Source organism: Platichthys flesus, chromosome 6 (assembly GCF_949316205.1).
Source record: "Platichthys flesus chromosome 6, fPlaFle2.1, whole genome shotgun sequence".
Lineage (NCBI taxonomy): Eukaryota > Metazoa > Chordata > Actinopteri > Pleuronectiformes > Pleuronectidae > Platichthys > Platichthys flesus.
The window spans coordinates 15838930-15862772 of record NC_084950.1 but is presented as its reverse complement, the minus strand read 5'-3'; the positions used below and the strand labels follow the sequence as shown (position 1 = coordinate 15862772).

The window sequence follows — 23843 nt, the reverse complement described above, 5'->3', positions numbered from 1 at the left end:
GACGGCTCTTAATGAGCAGCTCAAGCATCCACTTGTTTATGGAGCAGGCTGATTGACAGGCTGACCGATGGAAAAATAAAGCGCTGAACGGGGAATCGGATCTGTCCCCTCTTTGCCATTTCTGCAGGGCCCTAATGTAGTGGAGTGAACTTTGAAGTGCCCTAATGGTCTTCATGGTCCCCTAACCATGCAGCCTTCTATTAAGGGTGTCAGTGGAGCCTGGCTGGAGCAGCGTGACCCATTAGGTTTAATGAGTGCTGTTCAGGGCACAGTGTGCTGCTCTTCTTCCTCCCTGCAAGTGTTTATTTATCTCATCGGCCCACGTTTTAGACACGTGGGGAGAGCAGAGGCAGGGGCAACGTCCCTTTACCTACAGTGCTCCCATTGTCATGTGAGTTTCTGTGACCTCCAAACTCTGTCTGCTGAAAGATGATCTCACACGGGTCGTAGACGATTTATCGTCAGTTATTAAAAAATAAGTGTGTGTTTATATCCTATATCTCACCTGTAATAAGGAGATTAAGTATTTACCCATGTCCAAATGTTTCTTCTCAATATGCATTGGATGGATTTACACACAATTTGGTAGAGAGATGTGGAACAGGTCAGAGAGGAAATATTTTTTTACTTTTATTGTTAGATGGTACATTTTGATGGAAATATAATTGGACATTGGTGAAGAAAATCAGGCACATTTAGGGACCGATATGATTGAATTTAAAGGGACTCAGAGGTTTTCTCTTTTCTGAATGACATTGTAGTTTGTCATCCCATCCCATGAACACACAAAACTGGAAATAGAAGTACACCTCTGTAGAACAATTAATTCATCTTGATTTAAATGACGGATATTTATGAGTTTGGTGCAGATCCAAATAAAGATCTGGATCTAGTCAGTTTCAAAGCGGTTTCATATAAGGACTGTTGGCCTTGGTGGAGTTATGCTCTCTACTGAGTGACATACTAGATGTCATTACTATTATTGCCATTCAAAGGACACAATAGAGGGAATATTTGTTCTATCTGAGGTATTTCATCTGACTCTTAAAAGCCTGTACAGAAGCAGGTCTATAAGTTCATTCTATTGTCGTCTCATTGCTGATCTCCAGTTCCTCACCTAGAGCTGGATTCCGCAGTGTGTTGCAGAAAGGCTTCACTTGAGTTTTCCCATTCTCGTGCGATCAGAGCGCTGCGTTTAAACTCTTGCACAACTGTGGAAAAGATGACAATTGTTGCGGGGAGCAAGCAGAGATGAGAGGGCTCCAACATTCTTTGGAGGGCAAAGACCCTAGCAATGGTAAGATGTGATTTGGCACACATTATTGTGTTGTTGTTTTTCTGGCTGTGCCTCGCCTTTGTCTAACGTGAGAGTTGTCGTAAGTGGTTGAGCCTTCTGCGGATGATACACAGCACAGCGTTTGAAATAAAGGCTGGAATGATCACAGGCAGCTCTTGTTGCGTAGGAAAGGATGTTTAGAAGAGCTTATGAAAATGTTTTTCTGGGGACTGTTTTGTTGCACGATTGAGCTTGTGTTGCAAAAACCAGGAACATCTGTGGAGAATGATGTTGCACATTGTGTTGCATGACAGCTTTCCCTCACCACAACCATTGCTAGGCCGTTAGCCAGAGACCACCTGGAGGTATTTAGGGCCCATTCAAACTATTAGGCTTAACTTTGGGCCTAATGGCTCGGGCAGAGAATCCCATCTGGAAGCTGCTGATGTGAGAAAAAATAAATGTGATCACGTATCATCCATGTTCAACAGGACCCCCACCACACCACCCCCCTGGCCAGTGAAGGTTTTCTATCAGGTCCTTTATGTCATTTATTCTGGGTGTGTGTGTGTGTGTGTGTGTGTGTGTCTTCACTGGTCTTATTCTGTTACTCAGCAGTCTATTGGAATAGACTATGTAAAGTTGTAGGTCACTATTACAACCTTGAAGCATTTACAAGGATTAGTGTACTTTATCTTATCTGAATATTCTTTCACAGCTTATTACATGCTTATTAGAAGATTAATTCCTGCAGCCTTAGAATGATAATGATTTCTATAAATGTGAAAGTTATATTCTGTGATACCACATTTGTACGTGATGATTCTTAACAATTATGCAAATTGATGATCATACATCTGCGAAATGTCGGTTTAATGTCACTACATACTAAACCAGAATGGCGCTCAGTAGAACCACATTTAAATTCATTAGGTCTTTTTAATGAAGAAAGTATCTGAACTCGTTAAACCATTAAAGAGTCATTTATTTCAAAGTCACTTCAAAACCATCATCAACACAAACAGCGAGCTACTTATCTGTACAAACAAATGGTCGACACCTCAAACAGATCTCAGTGATGCTGTTCTTGGTGCTAAATGTGGACGGACTTGGGAGACAAATGGAAAAATACTGCGGTCCCATTCCCAAGTAGAAAAAATAACTATTTTTAAGTGCAATAACTTATTGCAACAGCACATTATATAAAGGAACAATCAGAAGTAGAAATACTTGATTAATATACAAAAAGCTGCGTGAAGCAATACGAAAATTAGAAAGAAATTTCAACCTCGGAAAGAGGCCAGAGCAACTCTTCAGAAAAACACGCAGAACATAATTTTACACGTCTTGGCAATATTACTGTAATACTTCATCGGCTTATCTCTGGAGGTTCTTTATTTGACAAATAAGCAAAAAAAATGTACAAGCAAAAAGAACAATATCATTTATTTTGTTCACGTTCACACAATACGACATCATAACTATGGATTTCAATTTATTTCAGTAGTATCAACATGGACGGAGCTGCAGAGGAGTGGAGCTTTGAGGGAGGACCAGCGAGAAGTCATACACATTTATTTTACATTTAATTTCACTACATCCTGTTTTGACCCTGAACTTTTTGAAGGATGCTTTTGGCTTTCACCTCTCACATTCAACACCATCTGACTTAACTCAAACTACTTTAACCTAAACTGAACGGACTCGTGGCTCATTTTCATTCATTTCATTCGCCTAATTGAGAAAATAATAATAAAGAATGATGTATAATGGAGAAAAATCTATACTGAAAATGCTTGTTAGTTGCAGTCCTACTCTCTGGTAGGAGGGCTGCAACGGTCACTCATATGTTGTAATGATCAACCAGCATTGAGCCAGACCTTCCTGCCATCATCCACACAGGGGAAACGGATCTGTGGCCCTGCGGGCGTCATCGAGGGGATCAGCCAAAAGAGCTGATGAAGCCTGGCTCTGGCCTCAGCCTTCAGCCCAGCTCTGGTGACAAACCTATTCCAGCAGGGTAACACACACAGACACCCCTGCAATCACTGGACACACTCACTGCATTCCTGCCGTCCAGCTCTAATGTCTCCCCATTACCTAAACGTTACAGAACGCTCCTCTGGAACGATGAGGGCCACTGACTCGGCCTGCAGTCTCTGGCATGGGACGGATTCCGTGTGCGAGCGACGAGTCCGGGAGTCGTCTCTGCTGAGCGCACGTCTAACGGTGAATTGATTATTACAGCTCGTGTATGGCTTGTCGTCACCGTGTACACTGTGGTGTTCACAGGGCAGGGCAGCTCGGTCTGATGCTAATTACGTGTATCTACTGCCGTCGGCTGGAAGCTGGCGCGGTTAGTTGGTGTTGACGGCTGCTGCTGTGTGTTGCTGCGCCTTGTCTGCCAGTGGTCACACACTGCTTCCTGTAACCTGAGGCCTGAGCCTCGCAGGGGGAACCTGTGGAGGCAGCCCTGGGGGAGGAAATGACACACTGGTTTGAAATGGCTGCCAATCCAAGGCCTGCCCTCCTCCCAGACTAACCTGGCACAGGCCACGTCTGCTCTTGCTCAATTAGACCCTGTTCACTGATTGCATTCAGCCTCTGTCTTAGTTTGAAGGTACATAAACCACCCACAGCAGGCAAAGACCAAAGTAACCTTTTATAACCAAGTATTGTTTTTGCTTTATTGGAAGGTTTGCACTGGAAGGCGACAGAAAATAAATAAATATTGATTTCAGCGAGTTACCCTATTTTCTTAAATGGCTTTTCAAATGAAAATACTGATCTTTATACATCATGTGAGATAAGTTTCGAGAGGCAATCGCACAAACAACGTGAGTGGGACAGGATGGATGGAATAAAAAAATTAAGCTAAATGAAGTAAATAGTATGAATCAAGCTTAACTCTGTAAATGAGAATACTGTACGATACGGCTGGTCTGAGTTCCTGCATCAAGGTATTTTGTAAACCATGTATCTTATATTACTTATTTTACTTATGTGAATCGTACCCAGTTTATCAGGGAATAAACCCAATGAGACCTGAGAGATCAAGGAATCAAGAATGAACACAACGTCCAACTACCATCTTCGTCTCAGTCACATCTCTGAGCTTCTCTCACTTTCAGCATCTGCTGATTGTCACAGTTGTTATCTTGGTTGCTGTGGCCGCTGTAATGGCCTCTGTTATCTCCACAGTCTCTCCCTGTCATTTGACCTGTGTTATCATTAGTGCTCTCAGGAAAAGTCCCTCCTCCCTCGCAGCGCTGGCCGGCGGCTGCTCCGGAGAAGGGGGCCCAGTGGGGGCAGGGCGGAGCTGGGCTGGGACATCATGTGGCCCAGGAGATGGCTGCACTGTGTTCCTTGGCCTTCATACGCAGCGCAGCTATGCTGGAGGACTTGCGGTCTGGATCAACATTGAGATCATAGCCATTGATTCCCCCGCCCATCCCGGGACCCCCAAACAGGCTGCCCATATGCGTCTGTCCCATGTGGCTGCTTCCAGGACTGGACACGCCAAGGAAGTCGGAGACGCCTCCGGGGCCGTGAGGGTGAGGGGGCATGCAGGATGGGACAGAGTCACAAGGCACGACGCAGCCGGGCACTGGAGACGCTCCACTGCTGCTCCCGATCCATGTAGGGTTCTGGATCTGGAGGATGAGAGGGACAGAATGAGAACTAAGATTCTTTCAGACATGCGCTGAACTACAGATATTCTCCTAATATTCCAGAAGGGCTGTATGTGAGAACACTATGTCAAAACCAATAATCAAAATGTACGCATTAGAGCAAACAAGGTTCTCATCATTTCCATCCTGTGGTTAGTCCAAAATTCACACTACTTCATAATTATAAGTAATATTTATAACACATTAAGTGTCGTAGTATTCTGTTTTTATGTCAACACTAAACAGAACAGGATACACAACGTGTGATGTTGGATGTGAATCAAACTTAGACTTTGGGAAACTTCTGCCAAGTGAACTTCACACATCACAAACCAAATGTTTTTTGGGGGGTTTTCGACGGTTTTGGGGGAGTATTTTCTCTCCATCCATGATTTATTATAATTTTTTCCATCTGTCAGCAGCTCCACCATCGCCTTCGTGCATTGCATTGTCGGATAATTGTGTCCATGGACAGCAGCCTCAAAAATGTACTGTATTCATTCTGCAGTCTGTGTTGTCTCATGTCAGAATAACCTTATACCCGTGTGAATCGGTGCAGTTTGGATTTGGGTTTGCAAAGTTTTTTTTTCTTTACCTGTGCATAGTTCTCAGGCCGAGTCAGTAGAGGCAGCTCGTACGCGGTGGAGAAGTGTGTGCGGACCTGCTGCATCTGGCCGAAACGCTCCCTCTTCCTCCACTTGGCTCTGCGATTCTGAAACCACACCTGCAAAGAAAACCGTCCATGAGGGAAATACCTCAAAATACACACCAGCCACTACTAAGCAAAACTCAAACGCCATCTTAACATGAATAAATATCTCTTTTAGCTTTCAAGTCCTACACAGTAGAAACCCCCGATGCCTTTTGACTAACCGGGGCCTTCCTCTCTGTTCAGCAAGACTAAGAGACTGAACCACATAAAATGAAGATAGTGGAGCAAATAAATTCTGCAGCACATGAAAGTCCAGGCCGAGGTTTTAAGACTTGACGTGTCTTTAAAGTGCCGTCCACACGGGGCTATTGATGTGAAAGTGCTGAGTCTCCCCTGGTGCTGCGTGTTTCAGCTCCTCCCTTTGAAACGCAGGCGTCTGCCTCCCTTCAGGCTGCCAGCGTCGACAGATCCACATCTGGGCCTGTAGCCGTTCATAAATCACATGGAGAAAGGTGTGCTCTCCCCCACATGTCAGCACAGAGGGATACAGCGGGGAATCCCTCTGTTTCATCCATGAAACTCAAGTTCAACTTAAGAATATGATTTATTTATTTTCTAGCTCTCGATCTATGGGTTTCTTCAGTGTTGTTTACGCAATGTATGAGTTAGGTTTCCCTGGGCCATTTGAGAAGGAGAGACATGGCCCTTTGTAGAAAAGGTAGAATCCTGCTGACAGACAAAGTGCAGGGTTCTAAGGCCACCTCTCCTGAACTGTAGACGACACCGGAGGAAAGCAGGACCGAAGAGTGGAAGAGGGTTATGAAGGAGAGAGCAACAAAGTTAATTTTTTTTGGAATCCACAGGAGTAATTTTAATTTGATCTGTATTAACTGTCAATGCTGTTCCATTCAGTAATAAAGGATACTCTATCTACTATTGTTGTATTCTTAAACAGACATCAGTTGTATGTCTGATGAAGGGATATCTTCTAACACTTTTTGAGGTTTCCTTTCTTATTCCTAAACTTCAGATTGTAAAAAATTTGAAGATGATATAAATCTGTAAATATTTACTCGAGATCAAATTGAAAAAAAAAGGTGGAACGAGCATTTGAGTCATTGTTTGTGTTAATATAACAGCCACAGACTGACTAGAAGTTTACACCTTGTAGAACATAATCATCGTAATTATCCTTTAACATGAGCCATTTCTTTTTTTCCTTTCACTTTCACATCTTTTAATAATTGGTTAAACATTTCCTGGCCTGGCTTCTAAATTGCATAATAGCACAAACATGTCTGCTCACACAGGTTTTATGTACAGTAGATTGAGGTTGAAACCACTTGTCAGTCAGTAATTAAAAAAGCATGTAAATTGCTGAACACATTATTTAAAGATAATAAGCCAGAATTAAATGGTTATGGGTTTTCCTCTGTTCCCGAATGTGAATCTTTCCTGATTTATTCAGTCTTTAATGAAAATAGATAAAATCCCCTTGAGGTTTGGACTTAAGACATTAAAATTGTCTACTTGAGACATTAATGAATATTTGTTATCTGATTATTTATAGAAAAAATGTTTTTTTTTCTTTAACTGCCATCAACACTTTTTAAAACCAACTTAGATACCGTCTGGTTACCACAAAACTGTGTCTGTCTAATTTTGGTGTTATGTGGTACTTTGGTACTATTACGATCTCAACCAAACACATTTACATTCATAGCACTTACAGTGGCACTGAACAATCTCTAACACAATGCTCACAGTTACTATTAATGGATGTTTTTTAAAGTTTGTTTGATTATTTTGTGGGTGGGGCAGTTTGCACTCAGGCTGACAGGTTGGTTAGTGAAAGACAGGTGTGCCAACCTATCATATCATCCAGTCTGTTTATATTTGCATGTTAAGATTCCTCCAAATAAGATTAGATAGATCAGAAACAACTTACCAACCCTACCTTCCCTAACCACCATGCCAGGTTAACCCAATTGCCACCTCCCTTATCCCTGTTGTGTTTTATTTTCTCTCTTCCTTTCTTTTCTTTCCCATTGAAAGTTGCAATGTCTGTTGAAGAATAGCCGAGTAGAGTGGGAATCTGGGAGTCTCCACATGTTTATCTGTATCTATTTGTTAGTTGTCTGAATCTTATCCTCCAGAGAGGGAAGGAGGAGACTTCTTCAAAGAGAGAAGAGAGAGCGACCCCGCCTCGACACAGGGGTTTGAACTTGGATTGTGGGTTGATTCCCAGCCCAATCAGCGTGTGGTTTTCACAGTCCCTGACACGCAATTTTGCCTCAGTCAACCTCTTCAAATCCCCCCTCCTTTGTCACAGTGTAGTGACAAACACGAGCTGTCAAACAAAGATTTGATCACCACATGTATATGATCTCATTACCTCATGCTTGTTTTTTACCCTGTAACTGGCTTTACTTGCATTTTCGAAGAGAAGACCTTATATGGCGTCCCATCGTCGCCTACATATAGCTGCTGCCTGTGTTTTTGCAGGAAGGTGACGTAAAGAAATGTCATCTGACTCCGACATTCCTTGGGTCAGCTGGCGAGATTAGAGGACAGCTCATCCTAGCCAAGAGGTAAACTGATATCTTGGGTTTTGACCGAACCCCAACGTCAAGGTGAGGGGTCGTTGCCCTTTGAATTATATCATATGTTTGGAGGGGGGAAGGATAGGGGGAGTAGTCTGTGTTATATTCCCCTCAGGATTTGGGATCTATTATTGTTTTAAACTTTGACAAGTCTTAAATTTAGTGGCTCTTTGGTTTTGTTAACCCGAAACATCACAGGTTTTCCAAACGTAATCCTTAAGTCTTGACCTTTGTATACCCCTGTAAAGCATATGGACAGGTATAGGTTAACTATCCAGACATGACACCATTTGATTAGGAAGAGGTTGATATTAAACCCAGAATTTTTGCCCCTCATGTATCTTAACATCGAAGTGGCCTCTTCATTTCTCCAAACCTTGGTGTCAATGTTGGAGCCAACATCTTGGCCAACTATTCTTATCAGACTATTCCGGATCCATCTCCTTATTGTGCCACTGAAGTCACTTCACTGCTTGTCGCCTATCACTTCCAAACTCACCACTGCTTGACCACTGGTTGTGGTTCCATGATGGTGGAAGTTACCAGATGCTCTCTTATGTTCAAGAACATGTTAAAGACTCATCTGCACTGAGAGTACCTCTAACACATCTTACATGACTGACTTGAACTTTCCTCTGACAGTCTCAATGAACAGATTCAGAACTAAGTTTAGCTGTGGGTTGTAGATAGATGCTCACCCCGGTAATGTGTCTGAATTCTGTTTATCATCAAGATCTTTGTATTATTTCTGTATAATTTCACTAAAATGTCAAAACGCCCAATCTCGCAATGTTAAAGAAAGTAAATAATACATTCCTGCATCCACCCCCTGATCCAAAACCAAAATTGAATGGGTTCTTCCCGGAACCCTTACCACATCCTTCCACCAAGATTTGTGGTAATCCGTCCAGTAGTTTTTGTGTAATGCATCTAACGAACAGACAAACAAACAATGAAACCATAACCTTGTTGGCGGGTGTAAAAATACTAACCACCTGGATGAAAATATTTACACATAAAATACACTTTTAAGATGCATCTCTTACTTCTAATCAAAACATGGTGTCTTGGCTCAAGTTGTGCAGCATAAGCCAAATCAAAAAGGAAGTTAAAATACAAGTCAAGTCGTTTTATTAGTATCTATGGATGTATTACAAGAGCAAAAAGACCAATAACCTCAATTAGGCAATACAGGTACAAGTTGATTTTGTAATACTTGTATACAGACCATTACCTGTACGATTTATGGTTCTGGAAATAAACTGCTAGTAGATCATTTTCACAGATTATATATACTATTTATAAATTGTATTATTATGACTTTGAAGGCTACGGTTGTGGCTGAGGTTAAAAGTCTGTACGATTAATACTGTTCATGTATTTCAAAGCTCCACTATCAGTTTAACATATGAAGTTTTATCAGTTACGGAGCCGTCATCTTAATTGTGATGGATCGAGATAACTCCCCTTCCCTCCTCCCCTCATCTTAATCTCTCTGTCGTTCTCTCCCTCCCTTCGGTCGGAGCTCAGCCTCTGCTCTCCCACTCCAGCACCCCCATCCCCCGCCGTCGACCCCTCTCCGTGTCGCTCTCCTCCCTCCTTCCTTTTAAGTCAGCGAGGGGAAGTGGGGATATTGGAAAGTGAGATGGGAGAATGTTCAAACTGGAGCTTGTTTTCATTTCATGTTTAATTTCCTGACGCCTAAGCCCTTGGCTTTCCGCAGCTAACCCCTCTGACCTTTCGGAGGCGTGTAGACAAGAGCAGACGCACACACATACACACACACACACACATTCACAAATGCACACAAAGGATACACACAGAAAATAGACATTTGCATACTATGTTATTAACAACATTAAAAGTTAGTTAATAACTGATGATTTCTAATGTGGACACAGGCAAACAATGTCTGAACACTAACATGCCCCTTGTCGTCGGTTCTCCGTACTGAGTGTGTCATGTTTCACACAGCGTTTGCTTTGCCTTTGAATGGCAGAAGGAATGAGACTCAAGCCAAATAGTTTGGAAGGAAGATCATTCAGGGAACATTATGAAGTCAGATGTGTCCTTTGCTGCTCCGTGTCTCCTATTCCCCAACCTATAACGTTTCTACGTTTGCCAATGAGGAAGGCTTGATGTGTCACGGTAGCGCCACCATTATCGCAAATAAATTGTATAACTTCTCAAAATGCACAATTACCCATTTGATATATTTACTGTATGATATTGAAATGCACCACATCTACCAAGTGCAAACGCTTACATTGCCTTGTTTATTTTATTTCGCCAACATCTGCAATGAAGGTGGCTCGGTGCCTTTGGAGCTCAATGTGCTTGGCCGTGATACAGTAATTGCTAAAGACGTTGACAGCAAAAGGCAGCTTACAGAGCCATTAAAGAGCTTTATTTATGCTCCGGAGCCAGCAGGCAGGGAGAGAGGAAGAGGGAGAGAGGGAGGGCAAAGTGCACAACTCCAAACGCAGCTTTGAAGTTCAGCCGTCGCACCTCATCTCTGTCATCCACAACCACGGCAATTGATAGACTGCTTCAGCAGTCAATCTCACACACAACCTCCTCCTCCTCCATAAAAAAAATGTAGGCAGTGTGGTGAAGTTCAAGTCTGAGGTTGAGAGCAAATTGTACTAAATAAACTGGTGGCAGCAAAAGTCGCAGAATTGATTATGGAAAACTGCCGCCTAGTTTATGAAGACATTCATCTTTAAACTGAGGAGGAAACTGTAGGACCTTGACACTGGCATTTTGGCAGAAAACATCTGTATTCTGGATTTGAATAGCTGTTCTCAGTGAGATGAAAAGGATTCTACGGGCGCTTGCCAAGCTTCGAGTGCCCCTTGGTATTCAACAATTGGATATCCCTGGACTTTGTCTTGATGGACCTTCAGTTGAAATTGTGGGGTTTAGTCTTGATTGCACGCATATTTCGGGCTTGATTTTAGAAGTACGGGTCAAACCCCACAGTGACTCAACAGAGTCTGTTGTGTGCCTGTCAGATGAGGAAGTTAATTATATTCATCTGGGGAATAGATGGGTCTGTGTGAACGCAACATCAATATACTTATATTACTGTACCACCACAAGGACCCGGCCAGGTTCTCTGTCCCTGACTGTGTCCTGGACTATGTATTGAAATTGAAACTGGCATCTCAAAGTGTTTTTTATATCCTTGCCAAATAGCTTTGATGACTTTTCTTTGCTTTTTTTCCATGTGTTTTCCCTCCCTGCCTCCAGTGTTGTACGGTGAAGTAGTTTGAACACGGTAGTGCTGGGGAGAAACCCTTGGCCTCTGACCTTCTTGCAGAGCCTGCAGCATGTAAGAGCTAAGTGCAGAGTATTCCCTCAGTCCCACGCATCCCACTCTGAGCTAAAACTGGCAGGCAGAAAGAGAGATTCAGAACAATAGGCCTTGCTGTCTGCTGTTCCCAACAATCTTTGTCAACATGCCAGTCTTAACTCTCCCAGCCCTTTTTCTCAGTTCCCCGAGTGGATATTAGCATGCAAACATGGACGACCGCCCTCACAAAATACAGCTCAATCTCGTGGAGGCTTCCCAAGACGGAACCACAGCATCGGTCATTTCAGGAAGTGCCTCGAAACAACATACGTTCATGTTTAAGTGACAAAGCGGCCGTGGTCATTTTGATGTGACAAAAAAAGGATTTTAGTCCGTCTATGTACGGGGGAGGTTGGGGTTAATGAATGGGGTGACAAAACATTGGAAATGTATGTTTGTTTCCTGTTTCAAACACAAAATTGACTCTTTTAACAAGATTTACATTATTCCCAAACCATATCCACATAGGTATTTTTGTAAAGCTCCTCTAATTTTGACCCAAACCACTATGTTTCGTTACCTTGAACAAACCCATCTATTTGAACCCAAATCGCCCCCCCCCCCCCCCCCCACTTACTTCACCAAGATAATTTGGTTCCTAAAAAACCCAAACCATATCCACATCCTAAAATAGTGTTTAGTACTGATTTTAAATGAATTTAAAGGACATGTTGGTCCATGTCAATGCATAGAAAGTTTTTTGCAGGTGTTACACCTGGTGTCCTTACCTGCACACGAGCCTCTGTCAGGTCCGTCCTCAGTGCCAGCTGCTCACGGGCATAAACATCTGGGTAATGTGTCTTCTGGAAGACTTTCTCCAGCTCCTCCAGCTGGTAGCTGGTGAAGGTGGTGCGATTGCGCCTCTTCTTGCCTTTGTTACTCTCAGCCTCACATTTGTCCATGGGGCTGGAGAGGTCCGAGCCTGGCCGCTCGTTTGGTCCCTTCACGCCAGGCTCCTTCAGGTTCAGGTAGCTGCCCTCCATCCCAGGGGGGTCGACGTTCTGGGGCAACTCGGACTCTGTCAGGCCGCTGTTGTCCTTACCTGCATTTATAGAATTTAACAAAGAGCCACAAGGAAACAAGTTTACAATCAATCATATTCTGTTCTTTTAAAGGTGCACTCCACCAATTTTACACATGAGTATCCATTTATGCGTTTGAAAGTATGTGTATGATATTGTCTGTTATTGTATATGAATTGATGAAACTCTTTTTTCAGGCATTTCACCTTTATTAACACGACTGCAATGTGTGAAATAGGGAGAGAGTCAAACCTCTGCATGCAGGGTCCATTGATTTTTAAGTTAAAGTAATTCATAATGTAGGTTTCAGCTGAAGTGTGTCATAAGTATAATCTCAACATTAAGCATGGCAAATCTAAAGAGCCTTCAGAGTTTTCTTATTAATTTATATATATATATATATATTCTCATGTAAGGATATAATCATATAATCATATTCTTACTCTATATTCTTACTTTCAAACAACCTATTTCAATCAACTTTCTAACTATTTTAGAGCTGAACAAATAAAGACACATACTCCTGTAGTTGCTTGTGTATAATGGGGATATTCAGCAAAGCAAAACTTTCTTTAAATGTGGCTGAATAAAAAACCTGGTGCCTCACATTAACGTCAGGGAGCGTGTCTGCTCATCGTCACGTTACCACATCAACATGAAATGACATTTACTTTAGGCTTACATCACCTCTGCGATGTTTTACTCGGAGGCTCACAGGCCCTGTCTGCATGCAGCGCGTCTCACAGTCACAAAGAAGAAATGTCTTTTTTCTGTTTGAAAGCTATGTCACTACACATTGGCGTGACCCCTGACACAACCTCAGCAGGCCTCTCCCTCTCATCTCTCAATCACGCCACATGAAATCCGAGCCACGCGAAACCTGCCCCGTCTCGACGCCGTGTATGGTGGGCCTTGTGCTGCCCCCCCCCACCCCAAACGCAGTTTTGCCCCTCACATGTAAACAACATTGTGTTTGTCACATTCAATTTTGCGAGCGTCCATTTTGTGACAGACCACGCTCTGTTCCTGTCAGCGAAAACGGCAGCTTTTTTGTTTCCTCTCAGGAGATGGAGAAAGCTGTCCCTTCTCCTTCAATAAACAAACAACCGTGTGAATAAATAAGCTGAAAGGCTCTGGTTGCGGGCCAGTGAGAACAGCGCACTCTGTCAGACTCTCTGTTTGCCTTTCCTGCCAGTGGGCACGGGGAGCTCGCCCTGTCCCAACTGTATTGGTTCGAAACCAGCGCATAATGGTCTCCTCCACATAAACACATTTGGGAGTCTTGTGCAACACCAGCGTTATTTCAGTACAGCAGCATTTTTCCCTGAGGTAGATCAAGCTGAGCACGATTAACTTAATAGTTCTGTGCTAATGTGCGTGCGTTTCACTCTGTCACTTTCCATTCTTGTCTCGAGCGACGTCAGCAATGAACAGTGTCACTCTCTGACGCCCAGTGCGTCAGCTGACAGAGGGTTGACACCGTGTGGCACTGGTGACTCTCTGAGCCAAGTGTTTTAGTGGTTAGTAAGATGACTGAATAGTTTGGGAGTGATGAAGCTAGGCGGTGGCTGTCTCAAGCATGCATGTTTGTTTTCATGGATTAGTACGCCTTTGGCTAGAGTGTCCCACAATGAGCTGTCAATCGTCATCCCCTCGAAAACTGCAGCAGCCCTCCCCTGCTCTCTGGCTCCATCTTGCCCCAATCGAGACGCTAATGGAACAACACAGCTTGCCCAGCTGAAGTTCATGACCTCATATTGCTGTGGCCCACCTGTCAGGCCCTCTTATAGTCTCGGCGCGCAGGCAGATGTTCTGACATCACCAACCCCTGCACTGGCCTCCTACACTCAAGAACTGTGCAATATTTTATTATTCTAGCCCTGGGCCGGAGCGTGGATGCAGCGTTAAGAAGTAAGACAGGTCAACTCCAGGTTTTCTTTTTTGGCATTTGCATCAGTCGGAGAATATGCAATCATGCCCCTGAGCAAGGCACATATCCTGTTAGAGAGCCAAGCTGGGTGCAGGGATGAGGGGATGGAAAGACGGAGCTGCTTGACATTTTCAGGACTATATCGCCAACCTTTACTTTGGCACCAGACAAGCAGTTCTACCTCCAAGGAGTAAGAAAATATACCTATTCGCTTTCTTAACAAGAATTAAAAACCTTATTGTCTGTACAGTAACTATGAACCAACCGGAGCACCCAGTTAGCCTAGCTTAGCATAGAGCCTGGAAAAAGCTTAGACTGGAATCTTCATTGATTGCAACAGTTCCACTTCAAACGACATCTTCTCTCCGTCTCGTACTCCAAACTCATCTCTCTTCTCTCTGTCAGGCTAACCACGCAATTGTTCACCACAAACATCTTCAAGTATTCCCGCATGCTTTGCTGTCTCTTCTGCACGCTGGTCTGCAGAACGCTGCCATCGCACAACGCTTTCTTTCCGGAGCCAAGATTCCACTGCGTTGGCTCAAGGTTCTTCTGGCTTTCAGGGGAATGTGTTTTCCGACTGTTTCAGGATTCACCAACATACATGTGATTGCTCCGCATATCGCCGGCTGATCCCGCAATTTGCCCGAATGACTGTGTGACAAGCCGCAGACCTCTTCAGTTAGCTGGGGTCAGATGTTTACTAGGGTCAGCAATTTAATCACCACTGAAAACGGAGAGAAAACATCAAAGTGTAATTTAACTAGTTGTAAAGCAACAGGGCACCCTCTCAGTTTTTATGGAATAGGACGGGGAGGGTCAAGTGAAGCCAAATAAAAGAAACACTATAAATTAGTAACCTGGGGAAGGGTTAATGACCAAACACTAAATAAGGAAGGGAATGCTTTTAAACAGAGTGCTCTAAAACGCAGTCTCGGAGCTGATAGCAGTCTGCCAATATATGGTTCTCCGCTCATCACACCCCTATGTGGACCAAATAAAGTCCGATATTCCATCAGCTTTGGTCGTCAACGGGGGACTATTCCTTTTTTGCATTCACTGCTGCTTCACGGCTGGATTTTTCCGCATGCAGCGCAGCCTATAGACCTGATGTTGACTGTTGTCTCCTCGGTGGAAGGGAGGCTCCCAGATGTTCCCGAGGAGAGATCTATGTCAGCGGCTCACGCAGGAATGCAGATTCCCTGGGAAAGCGAAAAATCTTTCTGCTCAGCCTCAGCTCCTGATAAATTGACACGATCATGACCTCACTACTGTCATAATACCTTGGGCTGTGGCTGTCTCTGTCTCATATCAAACACCACAGAAATAGTTTGTGTGTGTTAGTTTCTTGGAGTGTATAAGTGGAGGAAGTACACAGGTTTTCTTCTAAATGTAAAAAAAACACCTTGAGAGAATTTTATTATAAAAGTGCCTGTTTGGCGAAATGCAGCGAAACCCTACACAGGCAACGCATTGACCGCTCAAGGTCCATACAAAGTAAAGTTATTATTCTAACCTTTTCAATGTTTTGATTGTTTTTTGTGTTGGAAGTTTTGGTTGGTAGAGAAACATTAAGCAATAGAAGATTCCTTAAAGGAAGGAATTAGAATCAAATGTAATTAGAAAGGATCGTCTGTCACCTCTCCCTGTCTTCTGAAGGTCTGAAATACATTCCATCACATTTATACTGTCAATCACACTGTTATCCCTTTTTCATGTAGTAGCTTTGCCTCTTTCTTATCATTGAGCCTCACAAAGAAAGTTTGTGGTGCAGCAGTGTCACTCAATGACGATTACTTTCCTCTCCTGGATTGTATTTTTGAAAATATATATCAAAGCAAAATTAGATGGTCCTTTTATCTAGAAGCAAACTGAGGAAGAGAAAATTTACTATTGATAATCATGGAGCTAAAGAGATCATGTCATACAATACAAGTTATGTAAGTCCAGTATTTTGATATTCTTGTGTATACATTTCAGTCAATAAGCTTTCATCTTTTTTTTTGACTTTTTTTATATCACAGTTTGCATTATTCAAGATCGCTTACAAACGTTTCAATTCTACCATTACCAAGCAGTAAAAGCACAGATAAAAAGCTACAAATCTTCTCAAGTGCAAGTCAAAGTACCACATTCAAGTTTTTTCAATAATAATGAGTAAGGACATCTTAAATATACTTTAAAGTAACATTACTGGGCTATTCTCTAATGCAATGATCTACTGCATCATAATGGCTGAGTCCAGTGATGCAGTTCCTGTAGTGGGCGGAGTCCAACATGACCTGCCTGCTGTGATTGGATGAATGGACCAATTCTCCTGTCATTATTGATTTAATTGAAAATACATGAAAAACGATTTTAACATATATAATTGCTGACATATGTAGTGGACTTAAGTAAAGTGAAGATGCCTGAAAAAGGGTTTGGGTTAGAAATTAATGCACATTGTTACGTCCCACCACTGCACAAGGCTGGTAAAGGCTTTGCAGAGGCACCTCACCCGAGCGAGGCGGCTGAAGGTAAAAGGCCGAGACCTGCCGTGTTCGCTGCACAACAGCATGACAGAAGATCATTATGTAGGTAATGAAAAGTCCTCATTAGACAAACCTTCTCTTTTTTTTTTCCCCTTTCATGGCAGGAAAAGTGCTGCTGCTTCACCTCCTGAGTCACACATTTATTTCAGCCATTAGGTTTTTTCTAACAAGTCAGGAATCCATGCTCTCAACCATTCACTTATTGTGTATTCTAATCTATTCTGCTTCACAGACACACGCCGGCACGATCACAGGTGTCACTTGAGCATTTGCTTATTGTTAACATGGACCCAATGTGTTACTCATCAGCGCATGCATATCCGGTGACATCACTTCCCCGAGCCTTTTAACATGTACTTAGAGCATTGTATTTTGACAGGATGCTTTTTAAACGGTGCCAGGACTTTTTTGGGGGGGTTCTTGTTTTGGTTTTCATACGCTGAGAAAAAAATGTTTTACATATCACAGGATGCTTCGATATCCCCCTGGAAGGGAGGAGGGGTCTGCTCGAGAGTATAAACACTGACAAGCTGTATTTTATAACTGCGTAATTTGCTTTAAATGGTCATTTTCTAAAAAAGGACAATGATGATGAGGCACAAACAGCCTTTAGAAAGTACCAGTATGACCACAAATGCTTCCTTTGTGTATCAGCAAACGCAGAACTCAACCTCAGGATCGACAACAGGCCCATAAACACCCGTTTTTTTTCAGATTTGAGCTCCCTTCATAGAAAATGTGATGATTGCAAAGATAGTGAATGCAACTCGGTATGCAGTGCATCCCAAAGTCACAGAGTTCAGTAAAGCACACGCATGTAAACAGTCTTTCCCACACGTGTGCGGCCTTCCCAGAAACCCCAAAGCCTCTCAAATCATTACCCAATCACCACGTCCATTTCTGACTCTTTGCTTGTTTTCACAAGGTATTGTTGAGACAGGGTTATGTAAACCAGTCCCACTTTGTCATCTCAGGGACTCTGTGTAGCTTTGCAGATCTGATGTTTGGGGAGTATGAATAATAACTATATAGGAGCCAGTAATGCACATCTGCCTTAGATTAATGCAGACCTCTCCCGCAGTGCTGACCTGCATTCCTCAGCGCTCGATCACCTCCGGGGTTTTTATTTCATTCATGGCTTGTGTGAGCAGGTAGATGGCTCCATCCCTCCCTCTCCCCGCTGTGGGACAGTCTCGCCCATGAGCGTGCACTTAAATTAACAGACCTGCCAGGCGGAGGAACTACTGTGCAGGAATATGTTGGTTTACTCTTTCAGAGATGATTTTTTACATCTGAGTTTGTTATGCATAACCCTGACCTTACAAAACAGCATCCTGAGCGTTAAATTAAATAATTGAGTATGAAATTTAGAATCACGTTCAAGCTTTTCAACTTTGATCATCTTAGTTGACTCTAACTTTTGAATAAAGTGATTAGAAATAATTTGCAAAAATGTTTGGAAGTATCCTGGTTTAAAAGTATGAATATTTCACATTGACATCAACAGTGTATGTGCAGTAAATCTACATAGTTACCTCCACAAGCCCATGCACAAATGTACATGGGCTTTTAATTGCAAATATTAACAATCATAAAATGTTTGAGTGTTTGTACAAAGAGATACATGTGAGGGATACATTTGTTGTCATGTTTTGGCCCGTGACCACCTCTGAATGACACCTACAGACATAAAATGCTACAGAATTGTGCATACGTTTATCTAGCTGAAGTTGCCACACAGAAAACCTCCCCATGGACTTGAGAGGACTTTTGTCATCATGGTGCAGAGATAAACCATCAGCATTGAGCAATATATCTCCCGTTGAGGACCACACATAAGAGCACATGCCTGTTGACGCCTGAGGCTTTGGCGAGACCCCAAAGTATCCTCCCCAGAGCCATGATGCCTTCATCTGGCTGCAACATTTTCAATAATAACATTGCAGAGCTCTCCTCAAGGGAGACATGTCGCATTTAATGATGGTGTTTAAACGATTCTGTCAATGCACTTGCCAGATCAGTTCACTTCAGTGCAGGGGGTGCTGCACACTGTTGGAGGCAAATAGTGCTGAAAAAAAAAGTGTGTGAAAATAAAAAGGGACCATGGTTGTTTCTCAGGAAAACACATTAGTTTGCACTTTATGGATGTGTTTTGGCAAACTGTGGTGGTGCCTTCTGCTCAAAAAAATTGTTAGTGGTTGTAATTGGTCCCACTGAGCAGGTCTAAGAGAGGTTCAATTTTATTTATTACACCTTAAAGTAAATGAGTCCCTATTACTCATTTTGTGTCTTTAATTCTGTGTTTGTGTTTACTTCCAATGCACAAACCATGTCAAAGGTTGCTACTGCATACGTTTCGATCATGACGCTTAAATTTCAGGCATGATCATAACAGATGTTTTCCTCTGTAACGGCATGATAAACATCTGGACTGGAAATATACAGGCGCCAACGGGTCTGATCGCTAAACAAAATATATTTTCATTTCGTAAACCAAGTAACCAATCAAAACGTATTGGCAGTATATTATAATTAGTTCATTATCTCATGCTATTTTGACCTATTGTCCCACTCATTTGGTCGTTTTGCAGGTAAGAAGCTTTTTAGTATTTTATTTTAAAGCTCTCATAAACAGGACAGTAAAATGTCTGTTTATTTTAAACGACATTTACAGCGCAACAAATTGTCCCGAGACTCCGTAAAGACGCACAGTTTAGTTTTCGGATTAATGATTTTTGTCAAAATCTCAAAACAAATGTATAAATCTATATCTTGAATGGACATTTTATTCTGGTTCCCACACGGGGAGATCGTGGCCTAAACGCTGCGCCAGTTGTCATTCAGTTCTTCTGTTTGTTACGAAAGAGGCAGGCCTACTTGTGTTGAAAATAATTTACAACAAATAAAATCAATCAAAATAAAGGAAGTAGTGTTAAATTAAAGTAGTCCAGCGGACTTTCTTCATTTTTACCAGAGTGAGCTTTTCCGTTTGTGCGCGTGTGTGTTTGCAGACGTGCCTCGGCGACGTGTAGGCCTAGAACATATTTGAATCATGTTTCTATTTCAAATTTCTGACATGTATTTGTCAGCGGTTATTTATGCAGAAAATAACTGAAAATAAAATACTGCGCTTGTGGGTCATGTGAGATCTTTGACAGAGATGCTGCGGGAGGAAATTATAAATGCAAGGATGTGGTTGGTGAAAACGGGGTCTTGTAGTCTGTTTACGTCATTTGGACAATAAACACTTAATTACATAATACCAAGTCCTATAATATCTTCATCAAATCTCAGTCAGAGCAAATACTCTGCATAAAGAAAATCCATGGACTGGACTCAGTACTTAAACCGTATATCAACTAAACTGATCAAAAAAGTAAAATCGAATTGACTAATGCAGGGTTAACGATTAAAATCTCTAATATTTGTAGTTTTATTATTTTTTCTCAAATATACTCCCTTGCCCCCTTAAAAGGATATAGCCTGCGTTCGCATATTAAAATTATTTTCTCCTCACATTGCACATATAACACTAGTAACAAGTACCTACTCCGCATAGTTAAATGATGAATTAATAGTAGAAACACCCACAGATCTGTTGAGTGAAAGTAGAGAAAGCCTCCCCTCTCTCCCTCACTCTCTCTCTCTCCCTCTGTTCCTCAACCGATCTGTTTGACATTACAGTAACTTTCCATCATCGCCTACAAACATCCTCTCTTGTCTTGCATTTCCTTCAAACTCGGGGCCAACACGTTGTCTCGCACAGTCACACACTATACATGGGAGCCTTCTCTGTTGCGTGCGCACTCACCGTAGCAGGGAATGAGGGTTCCGTTGTGCGCGCTGTCCGGGTGCAGCTTGCTGCCTTCGGGCGGAGTCTTGCAGCTCGGTCGCTGCATGAAGAGCTGGTACTTGCTGAAGGTGCCCTCCTCCGTGCCATCCAGCGACTGGCAGTCCGACTGGAAGGGGCTCCGGGACTTCTCCCCGTACCCCTGCCCTTTACCCGGGATGAACGTGGGGCTGTACTTGCTCTCTGCGCTCGGGAAAGTCCTGAACGGGTTGTTGGCCTGGTGCTCCCTACCTTGCGCCGCGGTGGCTGTGCTATAATATGAATCCATCGATGTCATATCGCAGTATGAGACGCACGTATCTGCGTTCATACTTAAAAAAAGTGATATTACTAGGGGCGAAAAAAAATCCACAGTGTTCTTCTTCTCCTCTTCTCCCTCCCTCCGTCACAGATCTTCTCCCGCAGACTCACGGTGACGCGCGCTTCAGGCACACACACGCTCACACTGGCGCATCTGGGACTGGTTAGAAAAATGAATCAGATGGTTTCCAGAGACTGCAGACTGAACAAATGCTAAAAGCCCCCTGAAGGTTTGCCGGGGTATAGAGAGAATGCCTTGCTCAAGCTGATGCCGCCTCAGTAGCCTCTCTCACACACACACACTCACTCTCACACACACCCACGGACACACACCTAACAGCCCGACCTTCAGGCTCCTTTGCACACATGTGAAGTACAGGCCCACACTGAGCTCCTGCCTTATGCAGCCAGTAGAAATGGGAGGTCAAGCTCATGGAGGAGGAGGAGAAGGGGGAAGCTTTTTTTGGTGAACACGCGGGAGACACAGCACATGACATTAATGCAATAAGAGGAAGAATATAACCGCTTTGATTCCTGCTGCAGCACCACTGAACGTCACATAACTCCTCACTTTGAAACCACTTTATTCATGTCAAACTTGTAAGCCTTTTTTATCATCTCTAACATGGGAGTCACACAATAATAATAAGTATAATACTAATTATAATAATACAGTTTATTTGCATTGCGTTCAAGGAACTTACAGATACTTCACATTAAATTTAAACGTTGGCATTATTACATTTACTAAAGCGTTACAGAACAAAACGTTTTTGTAGGGATTTGAAAGGGGACAGGGTCTTAAAATAAAAATCTACTTTGTGATTTCTTAGATTCCCACTTTCGCAAAAGAGGAACCATGAAGTGTAAATATTACGCACGGATCAGGCAGGAATTTAGCGTGCGTAAAGAGAGCCAAGCATGAATATTAAACAAATATATGTCTGTGTGTGTATTTGTTTAAGAGGCCCTTCTGATTTGAGAAGTCTGCCACAAGTAATACTTCCAGAATTAAAGCCCCATCACGGCAAAAACAAAAAAAAAACTGTGCCAGGCCCTCAGTTTGAAAACGGGCCACAAGATAACATTCAATTAATTATGACTCATTAAACCTATGATGCTCATTGAGACACTTGGCCTCCTCCGCTCTGCCAATCTGGTAAAAAAAAGAAAGAAAGAAAAGCAGACACGACGGCACATCAGTAATTCTGCTCATCTGTGGCTATAAAAACTCCAATGAGAGTTTCAAGAAACAGGATTTCCCCTCATGAAATCCGATACGTCTTAACAAATGAGACAAATATATAATTTAAATTCTGATAACACTAATTCTGATTAATTTACAAGGCCATATATTTGATATTATACATATTATTATTATCATTATTATAATTACCCCCGTATGTTACACAACTTATCCTCTCGCGGTTTTGCTGGGGCCAATCCTTGCTGACAGAGGCCGCGTGCATCCCGGACAGGTCAATAACACTAATATAATAATAATATAATGCTGATAATCATTATTATTATCATAGTAATGATAGCTGTAGTACGTAGTTAGCGGTGATACTAGAAGTCTCACTGTTGTTAGTACAACAAATAATCAAAAGCTTGTTTAAATTTTTTTTTTCTTTCCGTGTAATCACGAAGGTCTGAAGTCATGTCTTGTCGCAGTTACACAACACGACGTGGTCCACATCTGCACTGCAGCTCGGTCAGGATGAGGAGGCCTCATGGCTGCTTACATGCAAATAAAAAATAAAAGTCTCGAACCACAAGCGATTAAAAGTCACAAGCTGTGGCGGGTTTTTGACTTGTAGTCCAAAAGGCCCTCCTCCCAAAAGCAATAATCTTTTAGCATCTATTAAGTTTCTCCCTGAAACGAGTTCACATTGTTATTTGAGAGATAAATTGCTCATTTAAAAAAGAAAAGTCGAAAAGAAAAACAATGGGTTCGACCCATGTGCACGTGTTCTGTCCTCGGTGTGTCTCTCTCACCAGCGGTTCCTCTCTTCTCAGGTATTTGTTAGTGAGGATTTGTGTCTCTATTCTTCTAGTTTATTAGATAATGTCTCCTGAATAAAGAACAATTAACACTGCAAAATAATGCCATTTTGGCCGCAAACACCACACACTATCTCACCATGTATTTAATTATCCATTTATCAATTTATTTGAATTTCCCACGGGATTAATAAAGTATCCATCTATTTATTTATTTATTATATATGTAGTATTTATAATGTATATTTATATGTTATTTATGGTATAAATAAAACCTCTTATTCTGTGTTTTTTGGTTTTCAATGCTGCTTCATTTCAGTAAATTTTGTTTAAACTGTGACTGCTTTGGTCTGCATGTCTGTACCATGTGCCTGACACATAAACAGGCTTATGTCAGCTCCTTAATTCACAGCTCATTTCTTCCATAATCTTTACTTCATTTGTACATTGTTGCCAAAGGGCTTTATTGTGAATTGTATTTGTTTGCTAAAACAGCAAATCATTGTTGCCTCAGACTTCCAAATAATCTCTTAGTGGTTTAAGGTTTATTTAGTTTCTTTTTTCCGCTGTTAAAATGGCACTAGCTTTAATTATTTTGCCAGAAATAAGGTTGGAACATACCAAATGATGAATGTGCTGTTCGTTT

The 23843-nt window shown here is 42.2% G+C and overlaps 1 protein-coding gene across 1 annotated transcript; it reads right to left on the bottom strand.

Moving 5' to 3' along the window:
• Positions 1-2276: 2276 nt before the first annotated feature.
• LOC133955440 (homeobox protein aristaless-like 4) lies at positions 2277-21203 on the bottom strand. Its single transcript, XM_062390282.1, has 4 exons — positions 20855-21203; positions 12286-12599; positions 5543-5671; positions 2277-4929 (listed from the first exon to the last, which is right to left on the bottom strand). The coding sequence occupies exons 1-4, from the start codon at positions 21201-21203 to the stop codon at positions 4609-4611; spliced, it is 1113 nt and encodes a 370-aa protein (XP_062246266.1). The 3' UTR covers positions 2277-4608.
• Positions 21204-23843: the final 2640 nt, after the last annotated feature.